The sequence below is a fragment of the Mirounga angustirostris genome, unplaced genomic scaffold, assembly GCF_029215605.1.
Source record: "Mirounga angustirostris isolate CCGP_5_RB_7025 unplaced genomic scaffold, mMirAng1.0.hap1 SCAF_12, whole genome shotgun sequence".
Lineage (NCBI taxonomy): Eukaryota > Metazoa > Chordata > Mammalia > Carnivora > Phocidae > Mirounga > Mirounga angustirostris.
The window spans coordinates 45,984,789-46,001,846 of NW_026991720.1; the positions used below are offsets into that span (position 1 = coordinate 45,984,789).

At 43.0% G+C, this 17,058-nt stretch overlaps 2 protein-coding genes across 3 annotated transcripts in view; both read left to right on the plus strand.

Annotated features, from left to right (window-relative positions):
• Window positions 1-17,058, plus strand: part of SCRN1 (secernin 1) — a 79,424-nt gene that overhangs the window by 28,494 nt on the left and 33,872 nt on the right. Inside the window, exons 2-3 of one of the 2 annotated variants that reach the window (XM_064575106.1) lie at window positions 6,468-6,812; window positions 11,886-12,045. In XM_064575106.1, the coding sequence (XP_064431176.1) occupies window positions 11,887-12,045 (159 nt within the window). In that variant the 5' untranslated portion in view covers window positions 6,468-6,812; window position 11,886. The remainder of the gene's footprint in view (window positions 1-6,467; window positions 6,813-11,885; window positions 12,046-17,058) is intronic. The other variant, XM_064575105.1, reaches the window with a different exon arrangement.
• On the plus strand, window positions 7,571-8,457 carry LOC123835441 (MICOS complex subunit MIC26). The gene has a single exon (XM_064575109.1). It carries the CDS (start codon window positions 7,642-7,644, stop codon window positions 8,236-8,238), a length of 597 nt encoding a protein of 198 aa, XP_064431179.1. The 5' UTR covers window positions 7,571-7,641; the 3' UTR covers window positions 8,239-8,457.

Genomic DNA, 17,058 nt, shown 5'->3' on the forward strand with positions numbered 1-17,058 from the left:
TTGTCTCATCTGGACTTTCACTGTTTCTTCCCACACTGGATTACTTTCATTATATCATTTCACATGGAAATATTCCACTATGTATCTCTAAAAGATACGGGCTCTTTTTTCAGACATAACCATAATGTCAGAATATCTAAAACAAGAATTCCTCCATATCATCGAATATTCAATCAGTGTTCACATTTCCCCAGTTGTCTTAAAAGGTTTTGTATCGTTTATTTAAATCAGGATCCAAATAAATTCCATTCAGTTGGCTGATATATATCTTAAGTAACTTTGTCTCTTAATCTTTCTTTCCTTGCAGGTTTTGTTGTTGTTACTGAAGAAATCAGATTTGTCCTATAGTTTCTCCCAGTCTAGACTTTCCTGATTGCCTCCCTCTGGTGTCATCTGCATTCTCTGTAAACCGATGGTTAAGATCTGGAGGCTCTATCACTCCAGTTTGATTCTTTATGCACATTTTAGTTACACTTTGGACCATGTGTCTGATGTGCCAGGTGTAAACTGTTGGTGAGAAAGGGCGAGGAGCCATAGTAGGGATTGGTGTTAATGATGGCAAACCATCACCAATGAGTAAGAGGGAGGAAAGTAAACATTTATTAATTGCCCACTGTATACAGCCACAGGACCTGGTGCTTTCCATATGCTCTCACATAAATGCAAGTGCTATGTTGTGTAGGGGGGATTAGTTCCATTTTCACATGTGGAAATTCTGGTGCAGAGAGTTCATAACCTGCTTATTTCTTGCAGATGGAGGGTGGAGTCAGACACGAGCAAGAGTCTGTTTGTCTTAAAGTGTATCATTCTCTTGCTTCTGTACACACGGGGCTGCAGGGCCAAGTAGGCATGGTAAATGAGTACAGCTGACCCAACACTGAAAAAAGAAAGAACGAGAAAAGCAATAGCCCTAGGATGAGGCTAGGTGGCACTGTCTTTGGCCTCAGTGTCAGGGCGTGGAGGGGACTGTGGGGAGGAGCCCCTACTCAGCTCCAGTCTTGATGTCATGCAGGAATGTGGACTCAGTGTTGCCAGATCTTTTGAGTTTTCTAAAGTCAAGTATCTGAATTTCTATGAAAAAGCTCTAGATCTAAAAATGCTAGCTGCTAATTCAGATTTTAAAAAACACTACCTAGGACAACATTCTGGGCCAAACCAAACCACCATACAGCCTGCCACCCCTGTCCCACCTCATGCTGCTCAGAGGTGTGTCAGCTGAAGACTGTGCTGATGACCAAGGCAGTTAACTGTCACAGGGAGGTGTTGCCCCTGAAATTAGAGAAGGGGCCAAGACATCAAGTGACAATGAACCAAATCTTCAAAAGGTGACAGAGCATTTAGATATGTCAAGGAAAAAGCCAATTTCTGAAGTCTGAACAGATCAGACCTTGACAAAGGAACAGCGTTCCTCACGTACCTTTTCTCATCCTCTTGAGGACTGAGTCCTTACTGTGTTCCGGATGTATTCTGAGTACTTGGTACATATTTGCAAGTTTCAGCTCATTTTCGCCTCACCACAGCCTCATCATTATCCTGCCATGGAAAGGTGATGGGTCTGAGATTCGAACCTAGGTTGACTCCAAAGCCTGCTTACTTACTTACTACCCTGTGTGGTCTTTCTTCTGTGAAATAGCTCCTCATTCAAGGCATTGAGTATTAGAAACTGGAATTCCCTGGCTGTGGGCTCCCAAAGCCTTATGCTCTACTACCTTGAGCTTTCAACAAAACACTTAGTAGGATCTTTCTTTCTTTGAGGCAGAGCTTGAGGACCCTTTTTTTAAAAACTTTTTTTTTTTAAAGATTTTATTTATTCATTTGACGCACAGAGATACAGAGAGAGAGAGAGAGCATGAGCAGGGGGAGAGGCAGAGGGAGAGGGAGAAGCAGGCTCCCCACTGAGCCAGGAGCCCGATGCGGGACTCTATCCCAGGACCCTGGGATCATGACCTGAGCTGAAGGCAGATGCTTAACCATCTGAGCCACCCAGGCACCCTTTGAGGACCCTTTCATCGGTTTCAGTTAGCATTTACATCCAATTTCTAGTTAGATAATTCCTTTCCCAAACACCTTATATATTCTTTACAATCCCAACAGTAGATCTACGACAGAAAAACCAAGTCGTAACTGACTACCCTTTATCCTGTTTTCACTTCAGCAGGAATGTCAATAATTAAATGAATTTATCAATAAATAGTATAAAATAATGTCTCCCTGGCTTTTCTGGAAGCTGGTAATTCACACAGCCTGGATTTAAGCTTACCCAGTCCGCTTGGTAAAACTGGGAGCTTGCAGAGTAAGGGAGCCTTGTTGGACATTTGGGTTTCATTTTTGTGTGCAAGTAAAAGCACTTTGTCACAGTTCCTTGCGAGACAGTTAATAAGCCTCTAGCTTATAGAGACAGTCATTTTCTTCCTCTCAGGCAATTGAAGGCTTTCTTCTTATTGGGTAAGGTGACTGATGAGGGACAGACCCTCGGGAGCTTCACGGAGATAAAAGGGCAAGACGGTTTGGCAGTCAGGCAAAGAAAACCCCTGCTTGACTCAGGCGCAGAGCATTCATGCCCTGCAATAACAACTCACTGGACTTGAGGACAAAGACCTTCTCTCGCTTGCGGCTTCCTCCCTCCTTGTCTAGACATTCTTTAAGTGGTCTCCTAGTTACAGGGGTACCATGCTCCAGCCCTGCACGCCTGCACGCAGCCTGCAGTCACCAGCCAGAGCGTGAAGATGCAGCCTCTGTGCAGGGAGCCCCGGGGATGCTTGAACATCTTGTTCCCATGAGGAGCCACGACTCCTGAAAGCAGCTTGATAAGGAGGACAGTGGTGGTTAGAAACAGCGTAGGGGGACGTCACCACAGAGGACAGCACCATCTCTAAAGCTGTGGGGTTACGGTTCCGCCGCCTCTAGCCATATGTGGCTATTTAATTAAAAAAAAAAATTTTAAGTGTGGTGAAATTCACATAACATAAATTTATCATCTTAACGACAATTTTTAAGTACACAGTTTAGTTTTGTTAAGTATATTCACATTGTTGTGCAACCAACCTCCAGGACTTTTTTGGCTTGCCAAGCTGAAACTCTGTCCCCGTTAAACAACAATGCCCATTCCCCCTCCCCACCCCGGCCCCTGGCAACCCCCTTTCTACTTTCTGTCTCTATGAATGTGACTACTGTAGCAGCCTCAAAGAAGTGAGATTATACAGTATTTGTTTTTGTGTGGTTGGCTTATTTCACTTAGTATAATGTTGCCTCTTTAATTTTAAATTAATTAAAAATTCAGCTCCTCATGTGCACTAGCCATATTTGAAGTATTCAGTAGCCCCATCGGGCTAGTGGCCACTGTATTGGGCAGCACAGACAAAGAACATTTCCATCATCGCAGAAATTTCTCCTGGACAGGGCTCACCTAAAGGAAGCCGGGCGGCTTATACAGAGATGTGGCTGGAGGCGGGGGCTGGGAGAAGGAATTTTTCTTACCATTCCAACTGGTGAATAATCTGACTCCTTTTCTCCACCACAGAAACAGTACTGGCTACCTGATGTTTTAATAATTGCCACTCACATCCTTCTCCCAGCCTCCAGTCTTCCAGCAGCATAGAACGTGAAAAATAATCCAGTTTGAGAAAATATACAGTACAGGTTACAGAAAAATGTACTTTAAAATATTCTTAGCAAGTACATCTTAGGAAATGTCTGTCGGTTTAACCATCTATGGGAGTTGAATTGGAGTGTTTCATGAATGGGAACTATTAGTTGATCGCTAACTTGGCAAGAATCCTAATTGGTATTTATCACAAAGAAGCCTTATTCAGTAGACCTACCCTTTAAGCTGTTGCTTTTAAAGATTTTTGCATGAGACCCACAGTAAGAGAGATGTTGTATCTCAACCCAGTTCATGCACACACTTACATGTGTATGTGTATATACCCGAACTTAAAGGTTCTTGTAACAACACTTACCCTTATTAAGTGTGATGCCTGTATTCTTTTATTAAAAAAATGCTTGCCTATTCAAAAAAAACCGCTGATCCTATCCACTGAAATGATTTCGTAACCCTCAAAAGGGCCACAACATGCAGTTTGGAAAACACGGTTTTAAATCCACCTAGGTTCCATTTCAGGCCTGGAGTGTAATGCTCCTCACCCCCTCCTCAGGTCCCCATGACTCAGAAAATGGCTTACGAATTGCATCTCAAAACAAGCAAGGTTTTGTTTTGGGTTTTTTTCTTTTAAGATTTTATTTATTTGAGAGAGAGCCAGAGAGCACAAGAGAGAGCACAAGCAATGGGAGGGAGGGTGAGAAGCAGTCTCCCCACTGAGCTGGGGCCCAGGACCCCGGGATCATGACCTGAGCTGAAGGCAGACACTTAAATGACTGAGCCACCCAGGTGCCCCCAAACAGGCAAGTTTTTTAAAAAGCCATCGATCATAGCTTTATTTCTGAATGAGTTCTGTCTACTCATTTTAATGCTGGTTTAAGTAGAGAGTATTATGATAGAAAATCCGTTATCAAATGGTCATACTGTGTTTTCCAAAGCCGAATATAAACAGTGAACACTTTTTCATGCAGTACGTTTCTATATTAGCATGTGCGATTGGGAGTTCATTGAATTTTAGCTTACTTTTCTTTGTGGAGGAGGATATCGCATCATAATACTATATCAGGTTACTGAGGGAAAGGGAGGAAAAAGATCTTATTCTGGTGTCTTGCATGAACAATTTAATAATTTATAAAAATCTTGTAAACAAAGATTTCAAAATGCATGTTTTATACAGTATATAGATGTGTCAGCTTGTCAGATTTCTTTTTTTCTTTTGTAGTGTAACTATCTGGTATGGTAACTAGTATTTTGACAGATAATAGGAACAAAATGGAGTTTCCCTGAATCACTTTCAGAAGCATTGCCTCTTGGGGTCAGCAGAGAATTGACTTCCTGAAGGGCCTATTTTTTTTTTTTTCACCTTAATAGAGGAGATAGCGCAGTTAGAGGCCTGCCCGCCCTTTGTGTGCATAATAGTCATGAAAATTACTCCTTTAGCAACACTGAAGTAGGCAGGCTGTAGAAAAAAGTAGAAGAAAGTATCAGAGAATAACTGTAATAATGCTGAATAAAAAATTTCATCCTTGGGGGGGTGAGGGATGGACAAAATGACTGAAGGTGGCCAAAAGGCACAAACTTCCACTTACAAAATAAATAAGTCTTGGGGGATGTCAGGCAGTGCGTGGTGACTATAGTTAATAGTACTATATTGCATATTTGAAACTTGCTAACGGAGTAGATCTTAAAAGTTCTCATCACAAGCAAAATCATTCTATAACTATGTGTGGTGATGGATGTTAACTAGACATACTGTGATCATTTTGCAGTGTAACCAAATACTGAATCAATGTATCCAAATACTGAATCATTATGCACCTGAAGCTAATATAATGTATGTCAGTTAGAGCTCAATAGCAAGTGTCATCCTAACTATAACTCATAAGAATTGGCCAGTTTTGAAACTTTAGATGTATGAGGACATAGAAGTAGAGCCAAAGTGTTTTCTTTAAAATAAAATTCCAGGGGCCTGGCTGGCTCAGTTGGTTGAGTGTCTGACTCTTGATTTCAGGTCAGGTCATGATCTCAGGGTCCTGGGTCCTGCCCCTCGTTGGGCTTCGCTCTTAGCAGGGAGTCTGCTTGAGGATTCTCTCTCTCCTTCTCCCTCTGCCCCTCCCTATCTCTCTCTCTCTCTCTCTCTCTCTGTCAAATAAAGAAATAAATCTTTAAAAAAATAAAATTCCCGGGGCACCTGGGTGGCTCAGTCAGTTAAGCGTCTGCCTTCGGCTCAGGTCATGATGTCGAGATCCTGGGATCGAGCCCCGCGTCGGGCTCCCTGCCCAGCGGAGAGCCTGCTTCTCTCTCTCCCTCTGCTGCTCCCCCTGCTTGTGCTCTCTCTCTATCTGTCTCTCTTTGTGTCAAATAAATAATCTTTAAAAAAAATAAAAAAATTCCCAAATTGGTGCTATCCACTACGTTTATTTTAAAAAATCATTTTTGTGTTTATGTAAGTATAAATACTTGTAGGGAAATTGGAAATCAAAGGAAAATATGAAAAAATTAGAATTCAGTGGTCAGGCTAATATTTTGGGCACATTTCCTTGTAGTCTTTTCTATGTGTATTTTTACATAATTAAAGTAATTCATTTTGGATCTTCCTTCCCAGCCATTTTGCCATGCCATTAAAAACTCTTTGCAAACGTTTTTAATGGTCTTATAGCATTGCTGTAGCATGAATTGTTAAGCTATGACTCTGATGCTGGACGATTAAGTTTCAGTTTTCCACCTGTATAAATACCACTGTGATAAACGTTTTTGTGCACGAAACTTGTCCATGTTCCTGATCTTTTCTTAGGGTAGATACATAGAAATACAATTACTTGTTGACCCCTTCCTTTACATCTAATGAGCTGTTTCTTCTCTCTCAAAGCCACCTTCTTTGAAAAGTTGTCTCTGTGCACCGGCTCCAGTCCCTACCTAACACTTGACTTAAAAGCCTTCAGTGGGGTTAGACCTCCATGTCCATCACGGGATAGACGCTACAGCCCTTGCCGTGGTCTGCGAGGCTCAACGTGGACCGGCCTGTCTACCTGCTTCTCCGGCCTCTTCCCCATTCTCTCTGGCCTCAGCTGCATTGGCTTTTTGATTTATTGGCTGCTTGCCCTTCCTCCAGCCACAGGACCTTCAAAGCTGCTTATCGTACCTCTGAAACAGTCTCCCTCCCCTGGCCATTTCTTCTTTGTGCAGGAGGAGGTGAGATGTCCACTTAGAGGAGGTAGGTGGAGGTTTGACGAGAAGTGAAGGTCTCCAAAGTTCATTCAGGAGGTAAAGAGTGGAATTGACTGGAGAGGTACCCCCAAGATTTGCAGGCAGCGATGGGGAACATGCTCATGGTGTATTCAGAGTTAGGAATATGAGACTCACATCAAGAGAAATGGAATTGGCATCCAGGGCTATGACTACCTTTAGCTTTTGGAGAAAAGAGCTTACTTAAACTCAGTCCACCTGGTGAGTTAGTAGCTACTTCCTAACATTTGTTTTCAGTCTTCTGGAAGTGTATTACCTCCTCTTTGCTAATTCAGTTTTATAGATGGTAGCATATTTTGTCATTAGAATCTGTGGAGGGCTTCACGAAGAAACACTTTGGGGATCATTGGAAGGCTATGAAAATCTTCATTTCTGGGCTTATTGGGAAGTTGTAATGCTGCTCTGTCCAATAGCATTCCTACTACCTATGTGTGGCTATTTAAATTTAAGCTAGTTATAGTTTGTAATAAAAATTTAGTTCCTTAATTATACTAACTATACTTTAATAGCTGCATGAGGCTAATGGCCACCATATTGGTCAGTGGAGATCAAACATTTCCATCAAGGTAGAAAGTTCTTTGGGACAGCACTGATCTAGAGAGTAGAAAAGGATCCAAGTCATCTCTGAGGCTAGTCAGTGTCTAGAATGGTGATCCAGGAAAAATAAAGGGACAGTTATCCTTGGCTAGTTTGCTACTGGATGTGTTACACAGTTTGCTAGTTCATTTAGCATTAAAAAAAAAAAATAGACATTAAAATTCTGCTCCCACCCCGCCAGAGCCACCTCTGCCAGCAGCATGTTCAAGGTAATTCAGAGGTCTGTGGGGCCAGCCAGCCTGAGTCTGCTCACCTTCAGAGTCTATGCATCACCTAAAAAGGACTCACCTCACAAAACTTCTGTGAAAGTTAATGAGCTTTCACTCTACTCCGTCCCTGAGGGTCAATCTAAATATGTGGAGGAGCCAAGGACCCCACTTGAAGAAAGCATTTCACATCTCCGACATTACTGCGAGCCATATACAAGTTGGTGTCAGGAAATGTACTCACAAACTAAGCCCAGGATGCAGAGCTTGGTTCAATGGGGGTTAGGCAGCTATGAATATCTCCAAAATGCACCTCCTGGTTTTTTTCCAAGACTTGGTGTTATTGGTTTTGCTGGCATTGTTGGACTTCTTTTGGCTAGAGGTTCAAAAATAAAGAAGCTGGTGTATCCACCTGGATTCATGGGACTTGCTGCCTCTCTTTATTATCCACAACAAGCCATCGTATTTGTCCAGGTCAGTGGGGAGAAATTATATGACTGGGGTTTACGAGGATACATAGTCATAGAAGATTTGTGGAAGGAGAACTTTCAAAAGCCAGGAAATGTGAAGAATTCACCTGGAAATAAATAGAATGCTCCATGCTCTGCCCATTTTAATCACTTATAGGTAAACATTGGAAACTCCATGCAGTAAACCAGTATTTCTACAGAGAAATGGCAGAGAAGTCAGTACTGAATATAGTAAATTGGCTTTCTTCTTCAGGACAAACTATACTAGGCTTCTTTGTTATCTTGGGTGATGCCATACTGCAAGTGGACTAATCAGAAATCCTTTCACCTAGAGATAATGTCTAGCCTTAGAACTCCTTGTTCTCAAGTTGCTATTTATGTACATAATTAAAATTCCAAATTAAAAAAAAAAATTCTGCTCCCTTCTGGTATTCCCAGTCTTTCTCAAGATGTAATGGAAAAGCCAGCCTCCCTGGGCCCACATATCCCTGGGCTTCTATTGCCTACATCCAGATCATGATCACGTGATTCATATGACTTGCTAACCAGGCAGATGTCCTGGCTGAAGAATAGAATAGGTGCTAGTCAAAAACCCTGCGAGTTTTATTTATTTTCTATAGATATATCTCATAAATGCAAGACCAGTGGATTGCTACTATTTTTAAGGGCCAAGGAAAGTAAGGTTCTGCTCATAGATGAGACACCAGCACTTTTGAAATGACCCAATGATGGAGAAGGAAGGGAAGTCCTATCACACATGGGAGGCAGACAGACACAGGTGAATGTACCCTTTCTCCACCTTATTGTCTGGGTTTTCACCTTATCTGGCTCAGCCAGCAATTCTTCCCACCCTGAAATTCTAGGAACTCGCTATTAATGCATTTTATCTTATAATTATTCTAGGTTTTTCTTACACGTGCAGAGTCTTGGTTGATCGCTTCCTACCCCTCAAGTCTGAAGATAATGGCGTTTTTGTGGAAATAGGAAAGGATAATGGGAGAAGGAACTGGAGTTTCTTGATCTTCCTGCCTTTTCTTTCTCACAAAGGCGGGGGGACATTTTTCTGAGCTGAGATGGGGAGTGATTTTCAGAGTTATGGGCTCCCCCGCTTCTCAGGACCCTGGGAGGGGCCCGCCCTGCACAATGTGTGTGTGCAGGGACAGACTAACATGAAGCAGCCTGGATGCAGACATAGCAATAGGGCCCCTCGAAAAAATGGTTCCAAACTCAGAATGACAACTGCTCCAGTTATGAATGAGATGTTTTGGTTTTGGTTGCCTGCCCTGTAGAAATGTTGAGATGCTGCTCTGCTTGAACAGTCTAAACCCAAATAAAATACCTTATACTCATGTAGCCTCCACAGTTTGCAAAATCTGTTCTCAAGCATCATGTCATCTGATACTGATGATAAACTTACGGGCTGGGGCCAAACATTTGCCGAAGAGAAAACCTAGGCCCAGAGAGGTGAAGTGACTTGCTCAAGGTCACACAGTAGTAGGTGGTGAGGGTGAGTTTTGAACCCCAGTGGCTTTGCTGAGAATGTTGCTTTCCTTCTCATTCATATTTTGGAATCGTAAAATAAAACACACCTAAGTCGGATAACTGATGACACAAAAATGATAGTTGGTTTAATAGATAATGTTTGTTGAATGCCCATGATAGGGGGTTGGGAAAGGGGCTGCTGTAGTTGGGTGGTCTGGGCCCTGCCCTCAGGGGTCTTTGTTTGAAACATTCGAAGCAGTACGTTTACAAGAAACACATGCACATCATCCTAGAACAAACTGGATGCTTTAGTGCATATGGATGCTGAGAAAATGGCAGATTCCTTTATAGAAGGTGTCCTGAAAGAAAGGGATTTTGAATCAGATCCTGAAGGATATGCACAGACTAAGGGCAGGGCATTCTACCTGGGTACAGAGGCATGGTTGGCTTCAGTTCTAAGAAAGAAGAAAAGAGCACTTGTTTATTGCTTTTTGAAAAGCTACCTTGCAGAAGACCTTGTGTATAGCTGGGTTTACAGTGGCGTACAAAAGAGACATGGTCCTCTCCCCTTCATATAACTTAGACTTTGGGGGGAAAGACCAAGTATTGATTGTTGGTAATAAAATCATCACACAAATATTTCAGATTGGGATTTGCTATTAAGGAAAAAGGTGGGATTCTATGAGAGCATACAGTATGGTGACGTAAATTCGACTGATACGTGAGCTGGTACATGAGGGAGTATGGGTTAGCTAGGAAAAATGGTTTTGGTATAGGGAACAGAGAGAGGAGTGCTCAGAGAGAGGAGTGAAGCATGTGCAAAGGCCCTGTGAGGATCAGAAGGGCTGGAAAAAGGCCTGGGTGCTGCAGTTGAGAGTGTGGAATGGTAAGTGGCAGGAGTTGAGGTTGGGGAGGAGGCATGAGCTTGATCAGATTTTGGTCTTAATTTTAAGAACCATGGGAAACCTCTGAAGGATTTTAAGCAGAGTGACAAGACTAACATGATCAAATTTTTCTTTTAAAAAGATCGCTTTGGCTGCCGTGTGCCAGTGTTTTGGAGGGAGCATAATAGTGATTATGCAGTAACCCCTTAAGAGACTACCGTGGGGATCCAGGCTAGACATGGCGGCTTGGTGCAGAGTGGTGGTAGTGGAGATGGGGAGAAGTGGTGAGTTTCCAAAGGGATTTAGAAGATCAAGTCAACAGGTGGAATTTGGTGGTATGCTAGGTAACAGAGAAGCAGATGATAAAGGTAGTTTTTGAGTTCTGGATGTTTGGGGGAGAAGATGAAATCAGCTTTGGGTATCAGGAAGGCATTTGGATCTATGGGTCCAAAGCTCCAGGAGAGAACTGAGCTGGGATTGACTGTGTAGGTCACAGCCACATGAGTGACCAATGGGCATGGATGAGCTTTCCCAGAGAGAAAGGAGCGTGAAACGAGGAAAGAGGAGTAAAGCAGTGAGGAAGCTCAGTGGCCAGGTCGAAGAGAACGAGCCAGCCCAGGAGCACTGAGGAGGTTGGAGGAAAACCAAGAGATCCCCGAGCGTCATGTCAGTGAGGTAGAGCAAAAATATATAAAATAGGGGGAGTATCCTTTCACTTTCTCTCTAGACCCATTTCCCTATCACTACCCCCAAATCCATTAGGTGGAAGCCACACAACTCTAGATCCGAGACACTTGCATGGGACACTGTTGCAAGTGTATTTATTTATTTTTCTATTACTGTGACAGATTGCAGTCTGTTTGTGTTTTCTGCCGGGAACAATAACCTCCTTTCTTTTCTCTTACGTCATTGAGCTTTTGGCTGCCCCTGACTGCAGTTTGTGGCAAATCTGAGCTCGTTTACTCCCGTGGAGTACTAAACACTATCTGGTCTCGGTGGCTCTGTAACTCTACTCCGGGCGCCCAGCTTCACGTGCCAGCTGGCATCTCTCTCTCTCTTTTTTTTTTAAAAGACTTTATTTATTTGACAGAGAGAGAGAGAGCGACAGCAGGAACACAAGCAGGGGGAGTGGGAGAGGGAGAAGCAGGCTTCCCGCGGAGCAGGGAGCCCGATGCGGGGCTCGATCCCAGGACCCTGGGATCATGACCTGAGCCGAAGGCAGACGCTTAACGACTGATCCCCCCAGGCGCCCCCCAGCTGGTGTCTCTTAATGCGCTAGCTGCACACAGTTCAATACGAAGACGATGTTCACTGGTGCAGTGTGTTTGAAGAACTCACTGTTGGAATGTCCCACGTCACAGCTGCTTCCAGGCCGCCCCTGGCATTCTCTCTCTCTTTGCAGGATGGCTGCCCCTCCTCCAAGTTACTGCTTCGTGGCCTTCCCACCGCGTGCTAAGGACGGGCTGGTGGTGTTTGGGAAAAATTCAGCTCGGCCCAGGGATGAAGTTCAGGAGGTCATGTATTTCTCAGCTGCTGATCATGAACCCGAGAGCAAGGTTGAGGTAAGCCCCATGTTACAGTCTCTCCTTGGTGCGCATTCCCTTCCTCCGGCTTGGCCCAGCGCACCTCTCCCTAAGTCGGCTCACTGGCCAGAACTGGCTTGTCGGTTCTCTTGATTCCTGAGCCCACGCAGATTTGTTCGCGGCCTTAAAAACAGGATCACATGGGGAATAATACTACACTCATGGCTATAGTCCTTGTTTTATAATTAAGTAAAACGTTTACATGGTTCCAAAGTCAAATGTACAAAAGAAGGTGTATTCATAGAAGTCTGGTATCTAGCTTTGTCTCATTTACTCTACTTACTTTTTCTCCTATAGATATTCCATGTTTTCAAAGTTCTTTTGGTTTGTCCTTCCATTTAAAAAGTTACCTATGTATGTAATAAACTACACACACACACACACACACACACTCATTTATCCCATTTTCCCTTTTCTTAGATGAATGGTCGCGTGCCATGTACACTTTTGTCCACTTTGCTTTTTTCAACTTAAAACATATCTTAGAGATCACTCCATATGGTAATAGAGGTACTATTCTTCATTCCTCATTTAGAGCTACAGAGTGTTCCATTCTATGGATGTATCATGGTTTCATCAGTCCCATGTTGCTGGACATTTGGGTTGTTTTCCAGTCTTTTGTTGTTACAGATACGTTGTTGTATTTTGATTTTTTTTTTTTTTTTAAGATTTTATTTATTTATTTGAGAGAGAGAGAATGAGAGACAGAGAGCATGAGAGGGAGGAGGGTCAGAGGGAGAAGCAGATTCCCCGCTGAGCAGGGAGCCCGATGTGGGACTCGATCCTGGGACTCCAGGATCATGACCTGAGCCGAAGGCAGTCGCTTAACCAACTGAGCCACCCAGGTGCCCACGTTGTTGTATTTTGAAGGGACTGATAGCCCGGTGTATCTGTCACAATATCTGGCCTTGGTTTGTGTAATGTATCATGTTAAAAAATTATCCATCAATTCCTATTCTGAGTACTTATAAATCAGTTTTTGTCAATCCTTCTCTGGGATAGATACCTAAAATGGGATTGTTGGACCACAGAGTAAATAAGTGTATAATTTTTTGGGATATTATCTTATTTCCTCACACAGGTGGTATACTTTTGCATTTCTACTAACAATGGAACAATGCCTGTTTTTCCATATTCCCAGAGTGTACTGTCAAACTTTTGCGATGGCTATTTTATGTCAATTCTATCGTCTGCTATTTTACTAAATTCTTTCATTGGTTGTGTCAGCTTTTATCATTGATCCTTTTGGGTTTTCCAGGTTTGTTGTTATCAACACGTGCAAACAGAGATAGTCTGATTGTTCTTACATCTCTGTTTTCTTGTCTGATTGGCCGATAGCTTGGATTCAGTGTTAATATTTAGTGGCGGTAGTGGTTATCTTTGTCTTGTTCCTGACCTGAGTGCGGCAGCCTCTAGTGATTCTCCAGTCATTCAGATATCGGCTTTAGGGCTGAGATTTATATAGTTTTATCATGTTAAAAATATACATCAATTTTTATTTTCGTGGTTAAAAAAAAAAAACCCTCAAGAATAGGTATTAAATTTTGTTAAAGGTTTTTTTTTGTTTTTTTTTTTTAGTGATACGGAGATAATCACTTAATTTTTTTTTCTTTCAATTTATCTGATAAATTGAACCATCTTTGCATTCATGGAATAAACTTCTTGGTTATGGTGTATTTATTTGTGTGTATGTGTTTCAGTGGTAGCTGTTTGTTAAAGGATGAAGAATATAGAGAAAAAAATTGGGGGTGGGTAAATTAATGAGCTCTTTCCACTGACATAAACCTCTACTCGTTGGTGTTCTGTGCTTTCTGAGATAAACTGATTTTTTTCGGTAATTGTGCTAAGTTTTAAAGGGGTATTCATCAACGTGTGTTTTATTTTCTTATCTGAATCTTTACCTGTTTCAGTCCTTTAAAGGCAACTAAGCAGCACCAAAGAGCAACAGAGCTCTGTGAGGAGCTGCTGTTAGGTGCATTGAGCAGAGGCGGTGACACAGCCAGGCAGCACGGAGTGTGACTTGGCATATGGATTGTGTGCGGTTGGGGCAGTGACAGCCTGTCTCCCGTAGGACTTTCTCAGCACCACTCTCCTCTCTTGTTGCACCACTAACTGGGTCCGAGCCCCTAAACTTCAGGACTTTTCTTTTGTAGAGGCAGAGAAGAGTGCTAGGTTCTCTGGTGATCATGCTAGGTTTTATTTTATTTTATTTTATTTATTTATTTATTTATTTATTAATGTTGTAAGCAACGCCTAAATATACATGTTTTTAAGATTTTATTTATTTACTTGAGAGAGAAAGAGAAAGTGAGAGAGTGAACACAAGCGGGGTGAGGGGCAGAGGGAGAAGCAAACTCCCCCCTGAGCAGGGAGCCCACCACAGGACTCGATCCCACAACCCTGGGATCATGACCTGAGCCGAAGATAGACACTTAACTGACTGAGCCACCCAGGTGCTCGATCGTGCTGGTGCTCGATCGTGCTGGTTTTTAAGTGGGTATTCATTAATGTTTCAATGTCCATGTTGTTTGGGTTTGAATGTTTCTCTGTTCTCAGAACCGAGTGCACTGGGCGTAGGTGAAGTTTGCAGATTTGAGTTATTTCGACTTTCCCTGTCTGTCTTCCCTTAATGTTGCTTTTTTTCAGAGTCATGCCGACTGAAACAATACTTTGATTTTCATGTGGGCAGATTTAATTTCCCAAAGATAGCTGCAGCCAATCCCGTCCTACATGCACTTCTTACAGTGTGATGAACACTCCTCCGTGGAGAGGGGAGGGTTAGGCCCCCCCCGCCCCCGTGAATCTTGGTGAGGGCTTGTGTTTGCTCTGACCAGTGTAGGCTGGTGGAAATGATGCCATGTGACCTCCAGGGCCGGGTCCTAAAAGAATTCAGCACGGAGTCTCTCACTCTCGGGATCTGACCCTAAGCATCCAGGCACTGTGCTGGAAGGAACCCAACCCAGCCCACATACGAAGAACATAGGGAGGGGCCCACATGGACAGGCACCGAAGTCCCTCAGCCAACAACCAGTGTCAGCCCATAGCCAACTGCCGGATGTGTGAGTGAATGTCCCTTCAGACAATTCCAGGCTTCAGACACTGTGGAGTGGAGACATGCCATCTCTGTGGCGTCCTGTCCAAACTCCTGAGCCGTCGAACTCATGAGCATAATACATGGTTGTTTTATACCACTAAATTTTGGGGTCCCTTGTCAGTAGCCATAGTGACCACAGCATCATACAAGCGCCATTTATAAATATGTCTGAAATAGATATTTTAGAAAAACGTGTTTTCTCTTGGGAGGGATAGGCTAAATAACTCAGCATTTTACTTTCACGGATAGTCAGGGTAGAAAATAGACTAGGTTTCTTTCACTTGCTAACGCATGTTACATTATCACTCACCTACACTGGGGAGGTTCAGTGATGTCCCCTGGCATAAACAAGTGCAGTTTGATACCTACTGGAATTCGTTTCCAAGGCAACCTGACCTCCATTCTGAGTTGCCCGTCCCTGTGTTTGGAGCTGACTCTCTACATTTCCACATCCGTATTCTGCAGGTAATAAAATAGCATCACAGGTCAAACACCAGGTTCATTTTCCCCATCTCGTTTGTTCATCTGCCTCTGTCAGCACCATTGTCTGCCACATAGTTTAATTTAGAAACCAGAGGGAAACTTGGACCCTCATTTTCCCACGCATCCCTGGATGCATGAAGACAGCTGCCACCAGTCCTGTTGCTTACGCTCCCAAGTTCCTGTCTCCTCCCAGGGCCCCTGCTCATTCAGAACCACCCCCATCTCCCTTCTGCTATCATCGGCTTATTGGTCGCTGGCTCTCTTTTTCGTAGATCCTTCAGCCTTCGGGGTCACCAGAATTTTCAGAGCACAATTCTGTCACTGCCTTGTTTAAAAACGGTTGTGTTTACAGGAGGAGAGTCCGGGCTGATTTGTATGCCATTTGGAACTCGTCCTGACTGGCACTGGGCTCCCTTTCCCTTTCTCTTTTTTAAGATTGATAGGCTTCTGGAGTGCCTGGGTGGCTCAGTCGTTAAGCGTCTGCCTTCGGCTCAGGCCATAGTCCCAGGGTCCTGGGATCGAGCCCCGCATCGGGCTCCCTGCTCTGCGGGAGGCCTGCTTCTCCCTCTCCCACTCCCCCTGCTTGTGTTCCCTCTCTGGCTGTGTCTCTCTCTGTCAAATAAATAAATAAGTAAATCAAATCTTGAAAAAATTTTTTGACAGGCTTTTCTTTTTTAACACAGTTTTATGTTTACAGACAAATGAGCAGAAAGTTCCCATATTAACCCTTCATCCTGAGGCCTCCCAGCTTTACCTATCATTAACATGTTGCCTTCGTGTGGTGCATTTGTTATAATCCATGAGCCAGCATTGATACATTATTATTAACTAAAATCCATCGTTTACATTACGGTTAGCTTTATGTGTTGTATATTTTAATGGGTTTTCACAGATGTATATAATGACATGTATCCACCATTATAGCATCATAAAAAATACTTTCTCTGCCCTAAAAATCCTCTGTGCTCTGCCTATTCGTTTATCTCTTCCTAACCCCTGGGAACCCCTCATCTTTTCACTGTCTCTATAGTTTTTGTCTTTTCCAAAATATCATATAGTTGGAATCCTATAGCATGTAGCCTTTTCAGACTGGATCCTTTCACTTAGTAGTTATGTTTTCAGAGTTCGTCCATATCTTTTCCAGGTTGGTAGTGCATTTCTTTTTAGTGCTGAAAAATATCCCACTGTCTGGATGAACCACAGTTTAGTTTTCCGTTCACCTATTGAAGGACATCTTGGTTGCTTCCAAGATTTGGCAATTATGAACAAAGTTGCTGTAAACATTTGTGTGCAGGTTTTTTGGGTTTTTTTTTTTTTTTTTTTTTTTGCTTTCTTTTTGGTTTCTTGTTTTGTTTTGTTTCTTAGCCCTGCTTCCCTCCTATGTGCAAGCCTTTGTATGGACATAGTTTTTAACT

Bases quoted from the DNA above. Each gene is read 5' to 3' on its own strand.
- LOC123835441 (XM_064575109.1), top strand. From the start codon at position 7,642: ATGTTCAAGGTAATTCAGAGGTCTGTGGGGCCAGCCAGCCTGAGTCTG.